The sequence below is a fragment of the Caenorhabditis remanei genome, chromosome II (assembly GCF_010183535.1).
Source record: "Caenorhabditis remanei strain PX506 chromosome II, whole genome shotgun sequence".
NCBI classification, from domain to species: domain Eukaryota; kingdom Metazoa; phylum Nematoda; class Chromadorea; order Rhabditida; family Rhabditidae; genus Caenorhabditis; species Caenorhabditis remanei.
In genome coordinates, this window is record NC_071329.1 from 19,047,205 (window position 1) to 19,066,478 (window position 19,274).

The following is a 19,274-nucleotide window of genomic DNA, read 5'->3' on the forward strand; positions in this document are numbered from 1 at the left end:
TCGGGATCCGAGATATACCGCTGCGAACAGGCCCCTCTATTACAGGGGTTTTTAGGTAGCCTGGGGCGCCTACGTCACTTCAGAATGTTATTTTTGGGCACAGAGATAAAACATATTTGTCGATTTGTCTGGAATTTGTCAGCATTACATTCTTATGCGTATGGACCCCATTTTTTGGAAAATCCGACCAATTCTATTGTAACGTCCCAAGAATTTCTCATAACTATGTGTGTCCTACAGTAGTCGTCAAAAAGATATCATTTTTGGCTAACAAGTGAAGTCCTCGGGGTGTTCTCTATCAAACGACACAAGAATTTGGCGCCTGACACTTTCGAGTACGTCGATTCCGGATCTGAAATAAAATTTAGCTAAATCCTTCTGTGAGCGGAGTTATGAGCCAACAAACATATGTTTGAGTGTACATTCCTGGCAGAGTTGTGCGGAAGTAATTTTTTCTAAAACGGAAGTCGGACGTCGGAACAGAGTTGAGCGGAATGCGGTTTTTGAAATGGCGGAAGGCGGAAAGCGGAAGGCGGAATAAACATTTTTTGGGCGGAAAGCGGAAGGCGGAAGGCGGAGTTCAAAAAATATCGGCGGAAAGCGGAGAGCGGAAGGCGGAAGCGAAAATTTTTTGGCGGAAGGCGGAAAGCGGAAAACGGAATGGAAAAAAATGCCAAAAGGCGGAAGGCGGAATACAATGTCACTTTCAAAAATACGATTTTGGCCTTATTTTGTAGTAAAAAACACTAAAATTGCTAAATTTGAGTTAAATTTTGTTTTTTCGGCGAACATTGATAGTTTTGCTGCAAAAAAACTCAAAAATATCAGTAAATTGGAATAGGTGATCAAATTTTTCAAACTGAGGAAAAAATCTTTAAACAGCGGAAGGCGGAAGGCGGAAAGCGGAAATAGGAAAATTTTTGGCGGAAAGCGGAAAGCGGAAGGCGGAATAAAACGTTTTTCGGCGGAGAGCGGAAAGCGAAAGGCGGAAGGCGGAAGGCGGAATTCCGCTCAACTCTGCGTCGGAAGTCGGAAGTAGATTTTTTCGCAAATAGTCCAAATTCCAAAAGAAAAATCATAAAACTCGCTAGATTCATTGGAAAATTGGTTTTTGGCTGTAGAAAAGCCTATTTTCTATCCTATTTGACCATGTGTTCATGTATTTCTGCGAAATGTCGGAAGTCGGAAGTCGGAAGACGGAATTCCGCGCAACTCTGATTCCAGGTCTTGACAAAATTTTGCATCCTTTTTCCGCACTTTGGAAAAAAAAATGCACAGGAAGTTCCACTTTCAAAAAAAAACAATATGATATCAGTTTTCTGTGCCAAAGTATCCAAAAACAAAAAAAGTACAATCTGAGACCAAAATAATAAGTCAATATTGATACAAAACTGTCCAAACACCTGTGACCCATTACTCTCTCATTTTTTCTCTGGATTTCTAGATTTCTATAAATCTTACTGTATCAATTCAAATGGTTCACATATTGTTACTCCTTTTTCGAGGATTTTTTCCCGGAGCGCGTCAGAGTTTCACTTCCAACTTCCGACTTCTGACTTCCGGATAAGACATTTCACTTTCGACTTCCGACTTCCGGATAAGGAATTTTACTTCCGACTTCTGTCATTACATAACGGTGAAATTTCGGAAAATTAAATTTCGCAGAAATACATGGAAAAATGGTCTAAAAGGACAGAATATAGGCTTTTCTTCAGCCAAAAACTAATTTTCCACTGATTTTCGCTAATTTTATGAACTTTTTCTAGGAGTTTTTGAATTTTTTGCGAAAAAATCTAATACCGACTTCCGACTTCCGACTTCCGGATAAGAAATTTTACTTCCGACTTCCGACTTCCTGATAAGAAAAATCACTTCCAACTTCCGACTTCCGACTTCCGGATAAGAAATTTTACTTCCGACTTCCGACTTCCGACTTCCGACTTCATGATAAGAAAAATCACTTCCAACTTCCGACTTCCGACTTCCGGATAAGAAATTTTACTTCCGACTTCCGACTTCCGACTTCCGACTTCATGATAAGAAAAATCACTTCCAACTTCCGACTTCCGACTTCCGGATAAGAAAATTTTCACTTCCCAACATCTCTGCTGTAGGTGCCGTAACATGGGGTTTTACTTTCCTTAAAAAACGCACCAACGGCGCGCCAGCCACATAGTTCACATAAACCTCTCGTTATCTAACTGTGCCTAGTCTATTATGAGAATGTTGCAGAAAAAACCGTTGTCTGGTGCATCTTCAGCGTTTTTTCGTGCCAAAGGCGCGCCAGAGGCACAAGAAATTCCTTCCTACTCATTTAAATAGAAAGAAACACGCCAACGGCACGCCAGACTCAGGATTTTTTGGAATTTTTCGTGCTTAAACCACTTCAAAAGCCTTATTCCACTCTACAGATCCCTCAAACAAGCGCGCCGACGGCACGCCAGACTCAGGATTTTTTGGAATTTTTCGAGCTTAAACCACTTCAAAAGCCTTATTCCACTCTACAGATCCCTCAACCAAGCGCGCCGACGGCACGCCAGTCTCTTTTCACATTCAGGTACAACTGTTCTTCGTGTCTAAAAATATCTCCCGTAGTTTAAGTTCAACACCGAAAACCGGCTCCTTGTATTATTTGCCCCCCTTCTGGCTGGTAACAAGTCACTTTTTATTATTTGACTACTTTTCTGTTCCGCCCCGTTTCATCACTAAGACAGTAACTACCACGAAAGTGCGCGGAGGGGCAGAGAGAAGACAAACAGACAAAAAAGTGTGTGTGTGCCGTCGAAATGAAATAGAAAATTCGGGCACGGAGCACAGAAAAAAACCGTGTGCTCCGTGTGCTCCGTCCCCGCGGCAGGAGTGTGTGTGTGTGCCACTGGATGTGCTCTCGGAGCACACTCTTGTACATTTATCCCCTTTGTGCTCTTTATCATGTGATGATAATGAGTGATTTTACAGCGATTTTTGAGCAATTTTACGCTTTTTTTCTCAGAAAATTCAGCGAAAATTCAGTTTTTGAGACTTCAAGGGTTTCCACGGGAAGGTTGTCAAGTCTGGCGCGCCTACGACGCGGTTTTAGTCAAAAATTTTTGTTATCTTAGAATCATGTCGCGCCAGACTAGTTTTGCCTTGATTTTTACCGTTTTTTTTGTGGAAATCAGTTGAAAATTTGGTTAAAACTCATGTTTCTCACCAAAAACCTGCAAAATTTCACCCAAAACCAATAATTTTCAACAAAAACCGCGTTTTTTTCACAATTCGATTTGAAACGCGTCAACGACGCGCCAGCCTAGATTTAACTGTTCATTATTTTCCCAATTCATGTCTGTCTGTCTGTCTGTCTGTGTGTCCGGATGTATTTTTTGTTTTCTGTTTTCTGTTAGAATCAAGTATGTCTGTGTGTCGTATCTGTCCGGATGTTCAAAATCTATAATTTTTCGGCTCCATCTGTTTGTATGTCTGTCCGGATGTCCTCCCGTGTTGAAATTTCAGAATCCCCTTCCTCTGAAAGGTCATTTTCAAAAAAAATTGAAAATTTCCGGAAATTTCGAAATCTTTTTTCTTATCACTATGTACTAACAACAAAACCAAACCCGCAAAAAGCGATAAAATCATAGATCGGTGTACAAACTCTTATCAAACTGTGCCTCGAGAAAAAACGCGCCAAAGATGCGCCAGCCAACCAATTAGAACAGTATCTAAGGCTATCAGAAGTCACAGGAATGCCCGCCTTTTTGTGAAAAAAACCAAAACGCGCCGAAGACGCGCCAGCTACTAGAAGTCACAGGAACTGTGATTTAACATTTAGAAACACACAGTTTCAGAATAGAACAAGCACGGTTAGATAAAACGGGCGAGAACGAAAAGTGTGTGCCACAGACTTTTTAATCGTTTTTCAGTTTATGACACATCTCCCCTCTTTTTGAGAAAAATATATTGGAAAGAAACCACAAATAAGTTGTGTGTCCAGGTGATAATACATCGGAAACAGTGGTATTGTTCAGTAACGCGGGTTGTTATATTTGGTCGGTTGGTGAAATAATAATTGAACATTTTCGACAGTCAAAGTTTTTAGCACAATTCTTACTAAGAAAGGTTATGGAAGACTTTTGATTTTAAAAACTTTATAAATATCCCTCGGTCTGTTGATAGTCTTGTACAGTACCGCTCAAAAGTATATTACGTTTTGCCTTTTTCAGTTGAACACGCCCAACTTTGAGAGTGTGTCATGGTAATACTTATTGACCCATCAAATAAATTCCTAATGGATCATACAGAACAAAGGTAGAGCTCCATTTTTGTAGTTCCCTAGAGAGTTACATATAAGAAGGGTCGAATTTCAAAAGTTGTGAATTTTTATGTTAATTCAACATTTTTCTCTTATTTTGTGTATTTTTATACAGTTTTTGTATGATCCCGGAAATTATCCCAAACCGAGGGGTAATTATACAGATTTAAGTATAACCTGATGAAAATGTTCTAAAATGTGTTTTTCGTGGGCTTTTAAGGTGTTTATTTATTGGGACTGGAGAAAAAGAAAAGCACGTAAAATATATGAAAAAAAAGACACGTGGACTACAGATTTTAAACAAGTTTAGTCCACGTGTCTTTTTCTTTTTCATATATTTTACGTGCTTCTTTTCCATAATAAATGGTATACCAAATATATAATATATACAAAACGAAATAACAAGAAAATGATTGATAAAAAGCTCCTTGAATACAGTTTTTTTCTTCTTTGAAGTTTTTCTCAGAAAACTGTGTTCAATACGGAAATTCCACAGAAATGTTGAATTAACATAAAAATTCACAACTTTTGAAATTTGACCCTTCTTATATCATCGAAATGATTTCTCCATTAAATCGACCAATTTCAGTGCGATTTTTGAGTTGTCGTCTTAAAATGAGCATAACTCTCTAGGGAGTGTCCATACAAAAAAGCTGTCAACTACAAAAATGAAGCTCTACTTTTGATTTGTATGATCCATTAGGAATTTATTTGATGGGACAATAATTATTACCATGAGACAATCTCAAAGTCGGACCTTTTCAACTGAAAAACCCAAAACATAATATACTTTTGTATATATACTGAAGCCGTTCAGATGCATAGCAATTTGTAATAAATTTTGAGCCAGTTTTTTTCAGTTTCTAGGCTGAAAATTCGGTTTAATTAGTGATTTTTAATGTTTTCAAGCTAAAATTCAAATTAAATCGGTTTTTTTTTCTCATATTCCTGAGCGAAGGTATCTCTTCATGAAAATTCCAGATTTTTAATGTTTTTGGGCTAAAAATTCGGTTTCAAAGGTTTTTTTCCCATTTTCCTGAGCAAAGGTATCCCCCAACGAGTCGTTCTCTGAAATCTGAAATAATCTGAAATGTTCTGCTCAGTGAACTCTGTTGCCATGTAGAACCAACACCTGCAAAAGAAAAAAAATTAATTAACTTTTTTTCAGTCTATTTTTGATTAACTTTGGTTTTTTTTCCGCTTCTGATGTCAGAAGAGGCAAAGAACCGAACCAATTTTCAGTGCCAACCAAAAAAATAGAAGATAAAAATATTTTATGGGATTTTTATGAGTATTTTTATGAGTAAATCAAGTGACATTTATTGGGAGTAGAGTAGAGTAGAGAAGTTATTCTTTTTGACAGTTTTTGTGGTGTTCTAGAATGTTTTTTAAAGAATTTTTTGAGAAAAGAGCTTTTGGACCATTGCTATCTGATTAAAACCGTTTTTTAATGGTTTCGATTGAAAAAAGATTGAGAAAATCCGCTTTTCAGACCTTATTGTGTCGAAAAAATGGTTATATTGCCTTTTTTCCAAGTCTCAAAGCAATTTTTTCGATTTTTTGAAACTTTTATAACTTTTCAAGTATTTGACCGATTCTGACCGTGTTACACACAACTAAAACTTACATTTTCCAATAATTCTTTTTAAAAAACTTGATCAATGCTTCTATCTCTTGTTTCCATCTATTTTTTCTGGCACGGCGCCGATTCATCTTTTTCTTGGTTTTCTTATTTAAAATTAGTGTTTTTAATCAATTTTTTGGGTTATTTTATTCAAAAAATCAGGGGTTTTTGAGATTTACCTCATTAGATACAGATAGAGAGCCAGAATGACCACTAGGGAAGGTTGTGGAATCAGTCTAGAGTAACAGGACATGACCTATATCATTGAAATGCTGAGAAAACGCTGATTCCAAATGTATATTCAGTTTTTGCTCTCGATGTCTGGTATTCGAGAAAAACGAGGTTAAAGTTTGGAAAAATGAATGAAATTATTAACTTTCAAAGGTAAACGTAAAGTAAAAGATAACAATTTCATTTTTTCTAAACTTGGACCTTGTTTTTTCTCAAATACCTGGTATCGAGGTCAAAAGTTTATTATGTATTTGGAATCAGCGTGATTTCAGCTTTCGAATGATATAGGTCACGTTCTTGGCCTTCCCTAGTAAGTCAAAGCCCTTGTAGGCTCCAAGAGCCATCACGCCAAAACAAATTTCCCAGTTTTGTGACCTAATCAATACAAGACATGTGACTTATTGGTCAACTATAATAAACCTGTAAATACCACTCCAGTCATATCGTGACGCAAAAAATAACAGGAACACACACAGGTAACGACGACACAGGCTTATCAGCAGTAGATCACAGTTTCCTAAAATGAAAAATCAGAAAAATTGTGTTGAATGGAGCAGGGGGGAGGCGGTGCTTCACAGTAGGCTACACTTTTATGAGTGAGTCGTGATTCTCTCCATTTTTTCAAGATGGAGTTTATGCTAGAGGTAATGAATATAATAACCGAAAAATTATGAAATAAGTTATATTCGAAAATCTGATTCTTCTTGAAACTTCCAGATTTTTCAAAAAATTTTATTTTATTTATTTAGTTTTTTTAGAACCAAATGAGTCTTGCGCGCCTATTGCGTTACGTAAATTAATTATGCAATAAGTTATTTTCGAAAAATCTGCAACTTGTCTTCTTACATTATATATTCCCTGATTTTATTAAATTGCTACGGTTTATACATTTTATAATTATAAATTATAAATTTCATATACCTAATTATAAAGTTCATAATTATAAAATAAAATCCCTTATGAGTCTGGCGCGCCACTGGCTCTTTTATTAGCAAAAAAGACATTTTGAAATTTTGCGATAAGTATACGCCAAGTATTATGTACAAAACAATTAATTCAGTCTAGCGCGCCTTCGGCGCATTTGCATTTTCTACCATTGTAACAACGTCGTGCATAACCCCCTGGCGCGCCTTGAGCGCGTTTTTTAATGAAAAACCAAATTTTTCTGGCTTTTTCGTTTTTGTCTGTGTATCAGGATATCCACACTGAAAATAGCAGAAAACTAGCTGGGGTGCCTCAGACGCGTCTATCTGTCTGTCTGTCTGTCTGTGTGTCAGGAAATCCATTTTTTCAGACACCGGAAACCAAAAAACGTACTATCCGTTCTCTTATCCGGTCCAAAAGTTCAAAATATGAAAGATCTCTTCCAATTTTTAGTAATCTGATTTCTAAAGTTTAGCCATTTTTAATATATATCAGCTGCATTATTTAATCATGCATGTAGAAAAATTTCAAGATTTTTTTCTCTTTTGAAATTTGTTTTTGATGCAGATGTATGTATGGGTGGACACAATTATTCTGAGCTCTTTGAGCCCCCTGCTCCTTAGCAACATGTCTTTGTGCTCTTTTTTATTCTCGTTGTTTCTTAGAGGGGATCTTAGCAACCGGAGCGGGGGGGCTATCGGAGAAAAGGAGGGGCTGTCCGCATTTTAGGATATGTATATTTTTTGTTTTTTTGCAACAAAAAAAGAAGAAATTTCTTTTAGATATCAGTCTCATCTAAATCTTTTTTGTGAGGTTTTAGGTATACTGTTTAGTGTTATTCGTGTAGCCCCGTTTCAACTAGTTTTAACAAATCGTACATAAATAGAACGCTAAAATTGTGACATGACTGAAAATGTTTTTAAATTTCGTCTAGCATTAGAATGAACCGAGTTACGCCGTTCTTAAAAGGTGCAACTAACAACGAAACGTCATGGACTCAGTTTTTTGGGACATAAGGTGTGACAGCTATCATTAAAAAGATGAAAACATGCTGATTTTAAGTATACATTCAGTTTTCGCCCTGGAAGTCTGGTACTCGGGATCAGACTTGTCAAAAATCGGGCTGGGGCGGGCCGGAAATTTGGTCGGCCCGGCCCGGCTTCAAAAGTGGGTACCCATTTTTTACTAAAATTTTTTGAAATTTTTCGAAAAAATAGAGCGAAAATGCTAAAATTTTCATAAATATTCACATTTTGATTGAATTTTAAAGTTTTGGTCAAAAACTATACTTTTTCCTAAAAAAGCTCAAAAAATGTCAGAAATAAATTCAAAAATTCAAATGTTTTCGAAAAATGTTTCAAAACGGCCCGGCCCGTTCCAAGTCTGCTCGGGATAAATGAGATCAAAGTTTTCTGCCAAGTCAGTACCCTACTGGTCAAATCTCAAGAGCAAACGTTCAATATATATTTGGAATCTGTGTATTTTCTGCTTTTGAGTTTCTAAATAAGGTTCAGACTAAAAACCTGTGTGCCGTAAAACCAGTAAAAGAGGGGCGCCAAGAGTTTGGAGCATCCGATCTCGGCTGTATTTAAAGATATAAAAATGCTTTCAACTGAAGAAATATTCTATGAATATTAAGCTATATTTTGTCAGTTAACAGTTTTTTGATATTTTCTTTGGGAACCGAGATATACCGCTGCAAACAGGCACCGCAAGATGCGCCTCTGGTACAGGATTCACGATATCTGGGTTCATTGTTGGTCTACAAGAAATTGGAGGACAGATTCGGAATCCTCGTGTTCTCAGATTTCAAATTATATTAGTTTCTCATAACCTGCCGTCCATTTTATGTCAATATGTGAAGCTTTACCAGAATATTTTTTTAAATTGATTTAAAATTGATTTCTACGCCATAGTTAGCAGAGATTCTTCATAGCTGAATGACTTCTAAAATAGTCAAGTTTCTGTTTGTCCGGATGTCCGTACACTGCTTCCAGACAGTTTCTAATGAATTTTTGCTTGAAAGTTCACAACTTCTATGAGAATTTCAGTATTCGGCCAGTTGTTTTCAAATTTTAACCTTCTCAACCTCAAATTTCAATTTTTCGAGTATTGTGTTCCTCAAAACTTCCAATTTTACTTTTTCCACTTTTTTACCATCATTTCCTCTTAAAAATTAAACAAATGTTCAATTTTCAGACCATGAAAAAAGACGCTGAGAACGAAAACCTGCTACACGCCTACGAACACGATGAACAGAGCTCAAAGTGAGTTAGCATGATACTGGCGCACCTTTGACGCGTTCTTTCATAAAAAAAATGATATTTTCAGATATTTCATTAAACCCGACTCGAGATTCCCAATAGACGATGATTTGGAAGCGGCGAAAAGTGATGGGAAACAGAAAGCAGTTAGCAAGTGGCCAACGATTGTGGCGACGGTGATGGTGGTGAGTGGCTGGGGTGACTTTGACGCGTTTTTCAGCACAAAACTTTGGTGAAGAACCTGGCGTGCCTTCAGCGCATTTTTTAGCACAAAACGTCTGCTAAGAGTCTGGTGCGCCGTTGACCGCGTTTTGAGCACAAAACTTTGAAGAAGAGCCTGGCGTGCCTTCAGCGCGATTTTCCGCACAAAACCTTGGTAAAACCTCACCAAACATCACCAGGCTCAATATGCTGCAATAAAAATGTTCTGGTTGAGGGTCTAGACGTTTTAGTGGTCAGGTTTTTTGATGAATTGATAAGAGATCACGGTTGGGGAATGATATGATATCATTGTTTGCACACAGCAACACTTTTTGGTTTTATTGTTTTGAAACGTGGTGTTTGTTGTTAGAATAATAATTTCGTAATTAAATAGTTAGATAGTTGTTAATGACGCAAAACTAGAGAATGATGTAGGGTGACTAGAGAATAGTTCCGAAACTTCCGTGAAATCACATTTTCCCCGTGGGAAATTGCAATTCTCGATGTCACAATCAAGTTTAGCTTGTCTTTTTACTCCTAGCCACCATTTTTTAGCTCAATTGCTGAAAACTCCGCTTTTGCGTACAAAACATTGAAATTTACGGAATTTTGAGGTCACGAGCTGAAAATTCATGGATAGAGGTAAAAAGACGTCCTGAATGCGATTTTTATACTGAAACTTGAAATTTTTGGCATTTTGAACGTGAAAATTGGGCTAAAACAAGCCAATTTCGGAAATACTGCTTTGCATGTTCTCTTCCTTCCAAAGTAAAAGTTTTCATATTTTAACACCAGAAACGTGCTCAGCGTGTCTTGTTACCCTTAATTGCCTATTTTTGGCTCTTTTTTTTTTTGAAATATTGTTAAGTATGGTGTAAAAAGGTGTGTAGAATCCGATTCTGACGTCAAAAACGCGTTTTAAATGCAACAAAAAGAGAAATTACGTTTTCATTAGGCATCTTCTCGATATTTACATATGTTCTATGACATTTTGAGTTCGACACCTGAAAAACGATTTCTGAATCTGAAAAACCTACTAGTTCTCTATTTCTTTCAGGGTTTCGGCTGGTTATCCAATGAAGTCGCCCTTGCCTGGGTCCACGAAAGGGTACCTGATGACTACCACCCTTTACCCGACCTATTCTTCTCCCATTTTCCGGAGGTATGCATAGTTTTCCGCCTTAAATATAACAAATGTGTTTCAGATCCGCGGAGCCATTCGGATAGCTGAATATATCATGATTATCTTACTGGTTAGCGCTCTTCTAGTCATGTTTACTCATCAACATCGATGGATTGTTATTCGCCGGACATTCTTCTGTATTGCAATGGCCTATAGCTTCCGGGCACTTTGTGTCACTATTTTCCAGGTGAGAGAGTTGGAAATTTAAAAATTTGATAGCAAAAAACGATTGAGCATGGAAAACTACATAGGTGACTGAATTTTCAGTTCGGCAGCTCAAAATTTCGTAAAATGTGATGTTTTGTACGCAATTTGCAAACAATACACCAAATTTACAGATCATTTTGAGCTAGAAAGCTGAAAATTGGTGAATGGGGGTAAAACGACACGGTGAATCCGTTTTTGACTCCACAATTTAAAAAAAAGTACTTTCTTGGTGGCTAAGAGTCAAAAGAAACGCTGAATCTGCTTGAAACATTACTAAATTGAGTTTCTGGGTTCCAAGTCAAGTTTTTCAATTTGCCAACTGAAAATTTAGATTCAGGGTGTCTTGTTACCTCTTCCTGTGAATTATTTGTGCAATAATTCTAGACGGTGGTTAAGTACCGTACCATGCACCGAATTTCACGACATTTTGTGTTATCGAGCAGAAAATCCAAACTTGGGGCTAATAAAACACGCTGAATTCGCCGATTCTGAAACTGAACTGATTCTACTTATTTCTAGGTGCCCGTCCCCTCAGTCAACACCTACTGTGCCCCCAAATCCAATTCATCCTTCGAATTAGTCGCCGGACGAGTCGTCAAAATGTTCTGGAGTGCTGGCATCGAACAGTTACGGCCGAGAGAGTTGTGTGGTGATTTGATAGTCTCAGGACATACTCTGACTATTTTCACCTCGTTTTTGGTGTTCAAAACTTATGCGCCGCAGAGAATTCAGGTATGGTTTTGAGACATTTTAAGGTTGGGCGAGAGTTTGTAGCACACTTATCGCTTGAAACTGAATTTTTCGGCCCGGCTTCATAACAAGGTGCAGTATCGGACAAAAAGGTATCAACTTTGGCTGTTTTCGGTGGAAAATGACCAACTTTGAGAAAGTGCCATAGTGATTCTGAATGTCACACCATCAAAATTTTTAATGGATCATACAAATCAAAAGTAGACCTTCATTTTTGTAGTAGACAACTTTTTTGTACGGACACTCCCTAGAGAGTTACATATCGTCAAAGTAATTTCTCCCTTACATCGACTCTTTTCAGTGCAAAATAGTGCGATTTTTGAGCTGTCGTCTTAAAATGACCATAACTCTCTAGGGAGTGTCCGTACAAAAAAGTTGTCAACTACAAAAATGGAGTTCTATGTTCAATCTATATAATTCATTGAAAATTTTGGTACTTTATGGTTTAACGGGTGTTTATTTAATTAACGGGTGTTTATATAATAGACGGGTGTTTTGAGAATTAACGGGTGCAATACCAAAGTCTAATAATAAACGGGTGTTTATAAATCATTTTTTCAGTAGTTTTCATTTTTTCTGTTCATTCACTGTTTCACCATTTATTGCTATTTTCTATCGTTTTACATACATACTTTTAATTATTTGGTCCCCAATCACTGATAAGTGTCTTCTAGCATCGCACGCGTAAAACTGATGAAGGGTTGTTACTCAATAAGCAGTACTGTAAGTGTGGAAACATTTTTAACACAGCATTTTTCGATTTGAGCAGGATATCCGCAATTTTTGAGGTGATAGACCAATTCCAGAACACTGTTGATGCGAGTCTCTGAGCTGGAGCATAGTGCTGGATACTTCAGTACAAGAGTGAGAGGCTTGCTATTGGAATTATCTTGCTTATTATCTAGTTTTGTTTAGTAATTATTTAGTTTCTATCTAGGAATTATCTAGTTTCGTGTATTATTGTTTTTTCAGCGTTGGTAGCGGATTCTTGTGTGAATCTTGGAATATAGTCTTATTTAATTGATTTCGTGCATTATTCAACGTATGATTGTATCCTAGAGATTCCGTTCAACGGAAATAATAACTGACCATTCGGAGGATTCTTTGCTTCGGGAGACTCAACCATGGGCTGCATCGTTGGATAGAGGAGAGCAGAAACTGAAGTTGTGGTGAGCCAACGGTAGAGAACACACTCGGGGAGGGTTGACAAGATTTGGAAGAGTGGTGATGTAGGGTAGATCGTTTTCGTCAGTTCATTCACTGTTTTACCATTTTTGCTATTTTCTATCGTTTTACGACTTCCCTGATTGTTTTCAACAAGGACTCCTCAAATGATCCGGCTCCCCAAGAACTTAAGGCAAGTAGTACTTGAAATGGGACGAGTTGGGACGTCCCGCGTCCCCGTCCCGCGCGTCTCGGATAGTCATAAAACGGTTAAAACTAAACCTGTATTCTTGAAACTTTGGAAATTGCGCCCCCAGCTATGTCTTTGGAATCCGTGACAGTTTGACTACTCTCCGACAAAAATTGACTGTTTTCCAAGATGACCCGAAAAAATGTGGGACGCCCCATTTCGAGCGCTAAGGGATACTTGTGAATCACAAATATCCCTTTTTCCTACTAATGGAATAGCTCTGTGTGTTCGTCCGACGTTTCTCCCTGAATAACTTTTTTTTCTCTGGACCGTTTTAAGAGATGTTTGGGGGTATACCCATTAATTACCAAGCGCTTCAACTTTTTGAACCCCGGGTACCAGATTACTGTAAGATTACTGTAGCTACCGGAACCCAAAACATGGAAAACGGTTCCAAACTAAGAAAGGGTGACTAGACTTGGGAGGTAACAAATTAGACACCTTATTATATCACCAGAAAAAAATTGGGCTGGTTACTGTAGGGTTACGGTAATTGCAGAGTATAGAACATTGACAAAAAAAGCTGTGTCCGAGATCCCGGATTTTTGGTTGACGAGAAGCTCGCCTTTAAAGAGCATTGGAGTAAAGCAACACGAAAAGCAAATTTAGCCGTTTTTTAAATTTTTATGTAGTTCCACAGTAAAAATTTCCATCTTCTGACTCTGCTTTTCAAAATATTTGTGCGTCCAATATAAGAATATGTCCTGGCAGACCAACGTTTAGTGAGTTCCCAACTTCATCCTCTTTCAGCCGAAGGAAACTATATCCAAGGTTAACGCACCAAAAACCACCGCCCATACCACTGATCCTAACGTTGAGGATCCCACACCTTGACAACTCACTACGGAAGTGTGCGTTGAACACAAGAACAATATCTCGAACACATTGGTAACTAAACCTGTTGCTAAAGAGCTTCCAATTGCTCAATCTTATCCTATCAACACAGAGACAATTATACGTTGAATAATGCACAAAATCAATTAAGAGGCACTATATGTAAGAGTGAGAATGTTTGTGTTGGGCCTTGGCACAGTTGCAAAAAGTTGTTTCAATCCGAACTCTTTTTACAGCATATGTACCCCTATGGTAGTGATTTACAAAAAGTATGTCACCAGTCCCCTATGACGTCATCATAGGAAAATATGACCAATAATCGACTTTTCACCCAAAAATTCATAAAAATTTTAATTTTCCAGATAACATCGGGATACTTTCGTAACATGTTAGAAATGTTTTTGACTACCCCTACACAAATTTCCAGCCCCCCAGATACCCTAGAAACCGTTCAATTAAATTTCATTTTCATGTTTTTTCAACTTTTCTCGAAAATTCCCTCTAGAAGTTCTCAAATTTCACATTGTATACGTATTCCCCGCAAAAAGTTCTATTATGTCCAATTAGAAGCATCAAAAAGTAGGGGGACCATTTTGAGATATTTCGATTTTTTGAAAAATCACATAAGGGTCCCCCCTTATGAAAATTTCATTTTTGAAAAAAATTTCAAAAAAAAATTAACTCCGAAAATGATCAGAATATTGATAAAAAACTTGGAATAAGCCAATCCCAAAATATTAGATCTCAGAAATGCGTTTGAACGAATTCCGTTTTTTGATCATTCAATTTTTTTCCAGTTTTTTCCCGTTTTTATCAATAATTCGTACAGAAGTCCTCAAATTTTAAAGGATTTCCTAATTTCTCGCAAAATTTAACATATAGTTCAATTGGCATCGTTAAAAAACAGTGGGACCATTTTGAGATTTTTCCAATTATTTCGAAATTCAGATAAGGGTCCCCCCTTTTGAAAGAAAATTTTTATCAAAAAAATAATTAAACTTTTTTTCGATGCAAAAACGTTAGGAACATTAATAAAATATCGAAAACATTTTTTTATAGTTTGAACGTTTTTTGCATCAAAAAAAGTTTAATTATTTTTTTGATAAAAATTTTCTTTCAAAAGGGGGGACCCTTATCTGAATTTCGAAATAATTGGAAAAATCTCAAAATGGTCCCCCTGTTTTTTAACGATGCCAATTGAACTATATGTTAAATTTTGCGAGAAATTAGGATATCCTTTAAAATTTGAGGACTTCTGTACGAATTATTGATAAAAACGGAAAAAAACTGGAAAAAAATTTAATGATCAAAAAAACGGAATCCGTTCAAACGCATTTCTGAGATCTAATATTTTGGGATTGGCTTATTCCAAGTGTTTTATCAATATTCTGATCATTTTCGGAGTTAATTTTTTTTTTGAAATTTTTTTCAAAAATGAAATTTTCATAAGGGGGGACCCTTATGTGATTTTTCAAAAAATCGAAATATCTCAAAATGGTCCCCCTGCTTTTTGATGTTCTAATTGGACCTAATAGAACTTTTTGCGGGAAATACGTATACAATGTGAAATTTGAGAACTTCTAGAGGGAATTTTCGAGAAAAGTTGAAAAAACATGAAAATGAAATTTAATTAAACGGTTTCTAGGGTGTCTGGGGGGCTGGAAATTTGTGTAGGGGTAGTCAAAAACATTTCTAACATGTTACGAAAGTTTCCCGATGTTATCTGGAAAATTAAAATTTTTATGAATTTTTGGGTGAAAAGTCGATTATTGGTCATATTTTCCTATGATGACGTCATAGGGGACTGGTGACATACTTTTTGTAAATCACTACCATAGGGGCGTATATGCTGTAAAAAGAGTTCGGATTGAAACAACTTTTTGCAACTGTGCCAAGAGGAATCCTCTTCTTACAGAAAACGCCTCTTAAATAAAACTATATTCCAAGATTCACACAAGAATCCGCTACCAACGCTGAAAAAACAATAATCCACAAAACTAGATAATTCCTAGATAAAAACTAAATAATTCCTGAACGAAACTAGATAATAAGCAAGATAATTCCAATAGCAAGGCTTTTCATGGAATTAATTAGCCATTAATTCACGACCTGAAACAACCAGCCTAACGACTCTGTGGCTTCTATTAGATTCACAACTATCCAACCAAAATGGCCATAAGAAATGAAAATGGTTTGGCAATAAACTCAATACGTGTTACGTGACCTTCTGTCTTTCGGAGGAAATACTCAACTACTCTCGTCAATTACTTGCGTATCCCTGAACTCTGTTTCTGCTGGCCTCAAAATAACGATCACCCTCAATTCGCTGCATATATGGAAAGGAAATCGTCAGTTCAACCGCTCTTGCTCTATTGAACATTCAACTGCTGGACGAGCCGACGGGCCGGCCCGATTTTTGTACAAGTATGGAACTTTCTAAATGAATATGAAAGGAAATATTGTAAAAAATTCGAATGTTGTGATCGAATACGGGGAAAATAGGATCAGTCGGTGTGTCTGTTTTGAATTCAAAAGCTGGACGTTCTTCCATTTTCCTTTAAATCGAGCAAGCTAATTTTTGAATATAAAACTTGCTAAGCACCGCGCACGAGGCGCAGCCGACGCTAGTATATGGAAAGGAAATCGTTAGTTCAACCGCTCTTGCTCTATTGGACATTCAACTGCTGGAAGCTCCACCAATCGACGTCTTAACCGTGGCTCCGCCAACCGTCTCCAACAAATGCTCTGGCTCACCACGAACTCAAGGCATCTAAAGTAACTTCCTGTTCTAGTCACACCAGAGTTGCGCGGAAGTGATTTTTTCTAAAACGGAAGTCGGAAGTCGGAAGTCGGAAGTAAAATTTGTAATCCGGAAGTCGGAAGTCGGAAGTCGGAAGTAAAATTTCTAATCCGGAAGTCGGAAGTCGGAAGTCGGAAGCAAAATTTTGAAAACGGAAGTCGGAAGCCGGAAGTCGGAAGTGAAAAAAAACGCCCGGAAGTCGGAAGTCGGAAGTCGGAAGTCGGAAGTCGGAAGTGAAAAACAGCCCGGAAGTCGGAAGCCGGAAGTCGGAAGTCGGAATTCCGCGCAACTCTGAGTCACACTATTGAGAATAAACTTGCCAAACCTCTCCTCTCTTACTGTTCTCATCATACTCATTCTGACGAGGGTGCCGTTCCCTATTAAGTCGGAACAAGGTTCTCATTTTTGTACTGAAGTATCCAGCACTATGCTCCAGCTCAGAGACTCGCATCAACAATGTTCTGGAACTGGTCTATCACCTCAAAAATTGCGGATATCCTGCTCAAATCGAAAAATGCTGTGTTAAAAATGTTTAAACACTTATTAGCTCCGCACAGTTCCTACAACTGAGCTCCACCAAAATGCCCTTGAAAATTGTCTCTTTTTCTCTGCATCTCTCAATTTTGCACACAATGTTCTTTGGTTTCGGTAGAGCGCGGTTGGAAGAAGCATGCCGTGATAATGCAGTACAGCGTATCGAGTAACAACCCTTCATCAGTTTTACGCGTGCGATGCTAGAAGACACTTATCAGTGATTGAGGACCAAATAATTATAAGTATGTATGTAAAACGATAGAAAATAGCAATAAATGGTGAAACAGTGAATGAACAGAAAAAATGAAAACTACTGAAAAAATGATTTATAAACACCCGTTTATTATTAGACTTTGGTATTGCACCCGTTAATTCTCAAAACACCCGTCTATTATATAAACACCCGTTAATTAAATAAACACCCGTTAAACCATAAAGTACCAAAATTTTCATGGTGTGCCATTCAGAATTACTATGGCACACTCTCAAATTTGGTTATTTTCCACTGAAAACAGCCAAAGTTGATACATTTTTGTCCGGTACTGTACCAATTTTTTCAATTTTTTCAAATTTTACACCAAAAAAGCCAATTTTCTGATGTTAAACCAGATTTTGATTGAATTCTGAAGTATAGTTTAAAAAATTCGACATTTTCGGAAAACAGTTCAAAAAATTTCAACATTTTGTTAAAAGCTTTTGACTTTCAAACCCGCGAACCGACGGGCCGGGCCGAAATCGTGACAATTTTGGTTTTAAAAGCTGAAAAATATTTCAAATGTAGATGTTAGCAAGCTCTATGTAATCGAGCCGAATGGCTATGGCTTTTTTGTTAATTTTTGCGTTTTTTGGGATTTTACTTCAGGCCGCAGTACATTAGCGGCTAGCCATCTGTCCAGTCACAGATATCACTCTATTTTGCACGGAAATGGGTCAATTTGAGGGAGAAAGTGCTTTGTCGATATGTAACCTGCTAGGGAGTGTCCGTACAAAAAAGTTGTCAACTACAAAAATGAAGCTCTACCTTTGATTTGTATGATCCCATAAATAGTTATTTTGTATCACATTTAGTTTTACCATGACGCACTCTCAAAGTTTTTTTTTGGCCGGTACTGTAGAACCTATCGAGATCTACATTTTGGTATATTTTTCAGCTCTTAACATTAAGTTTGAAGTTTGTAGTGTTTGATAGAGCAAAGTAACATAGTTTTTATGTAAGAGTTTGCTGAAATCGTCTTAGATCCGTTTCATCCACTAAACAATCAATAATCCACTCCTCTTGCAGCCCCTCTCGCACATCTACCATATCCTCGCGTTCACTGCTCTCTTCTCGATTCTTCTAGCCAGAAAACACTATATGATTGATATAGTGTTGGGATATACAGTATCCACTAGAATATTCATGGAATATCACGCCCTGGCGGCTTCTTATCATAACGGAACATTCGAGACGAATCCATTGTCTTGGTAAGTGCGCTCTAATGCGAATTTTGCGGTTTTTCAATCTGAAAACCTCAAAAATGAATGTTTTCAGGTCGTGGTGGTCATTCCTGATCCCGTATTTCGAATCCGATGCCCCATCGAACTTCCACAATCATTTACTCCTTTACAACCGGTCAACGACAAGAGTTGGTGCTAAAAACGTGTCGATTAAGAAGCGATCTTTTGAATGAAAAAAAATCGAAATTTTTGTTAAAATGTGTGCCAAAAGTTACAAAGCTAGTATGGTTTATGTGTACAATTGTTTAATAAATTTTTAATATTTTGAAACGGTTTTATTTGATTAAATTTGATTATGATGAAAAACAACAGAAATTTGACATTAAAAGTTAAAAAAAGAATAAAAACATGCTGAATTTGAAATTGGGGAGGGGAAGGGGCATTTTATTTGGAAAAATGGGATTTTTAGGATAGTTTTGAGCTGAAGTCAATCCGACCGCCCCATTCCACTACAGTATTCCCTATAATCTATCGGTTTGCCATCTGAAAATCACTGAACAAGCAGAAAAAGCTCTCGATGCAT

At 37.2% G+C, this 19,274-nt stretch overlaps 1 protein-coding gene across 1 annotated transcript; it reads left to right on the top strand.

The window, feature by feature from the left end:
- Window positions 1-9,269: 9,269 nt before the first annotated feature.
- GCK72_007969 (uncharacterized protein) lies at window positions 9,270-18,924 on the top strand (the record flags this gene model as incomplete). The annotated part of the gene is made up of 7 exons (XM_053726568.1): window positions 9,270-9,334; window positions 9,399-9,516; window positions 10,590-10,694; window positions 10,738-10,902; window positions 11,442-11,654; window positions 18,537-18,718; window positions 18,786-18,924. 7 exons carry the CDS (start codon window positions 9,270-9,272, stop codon window positions 18,922-18,924), a joined length of 987 nt encoding a protein of 328 aa, XP_053590762.1.
- Between the last annotated feature and the right edge of the window lie 350 nt (window positions 18,925-19,274).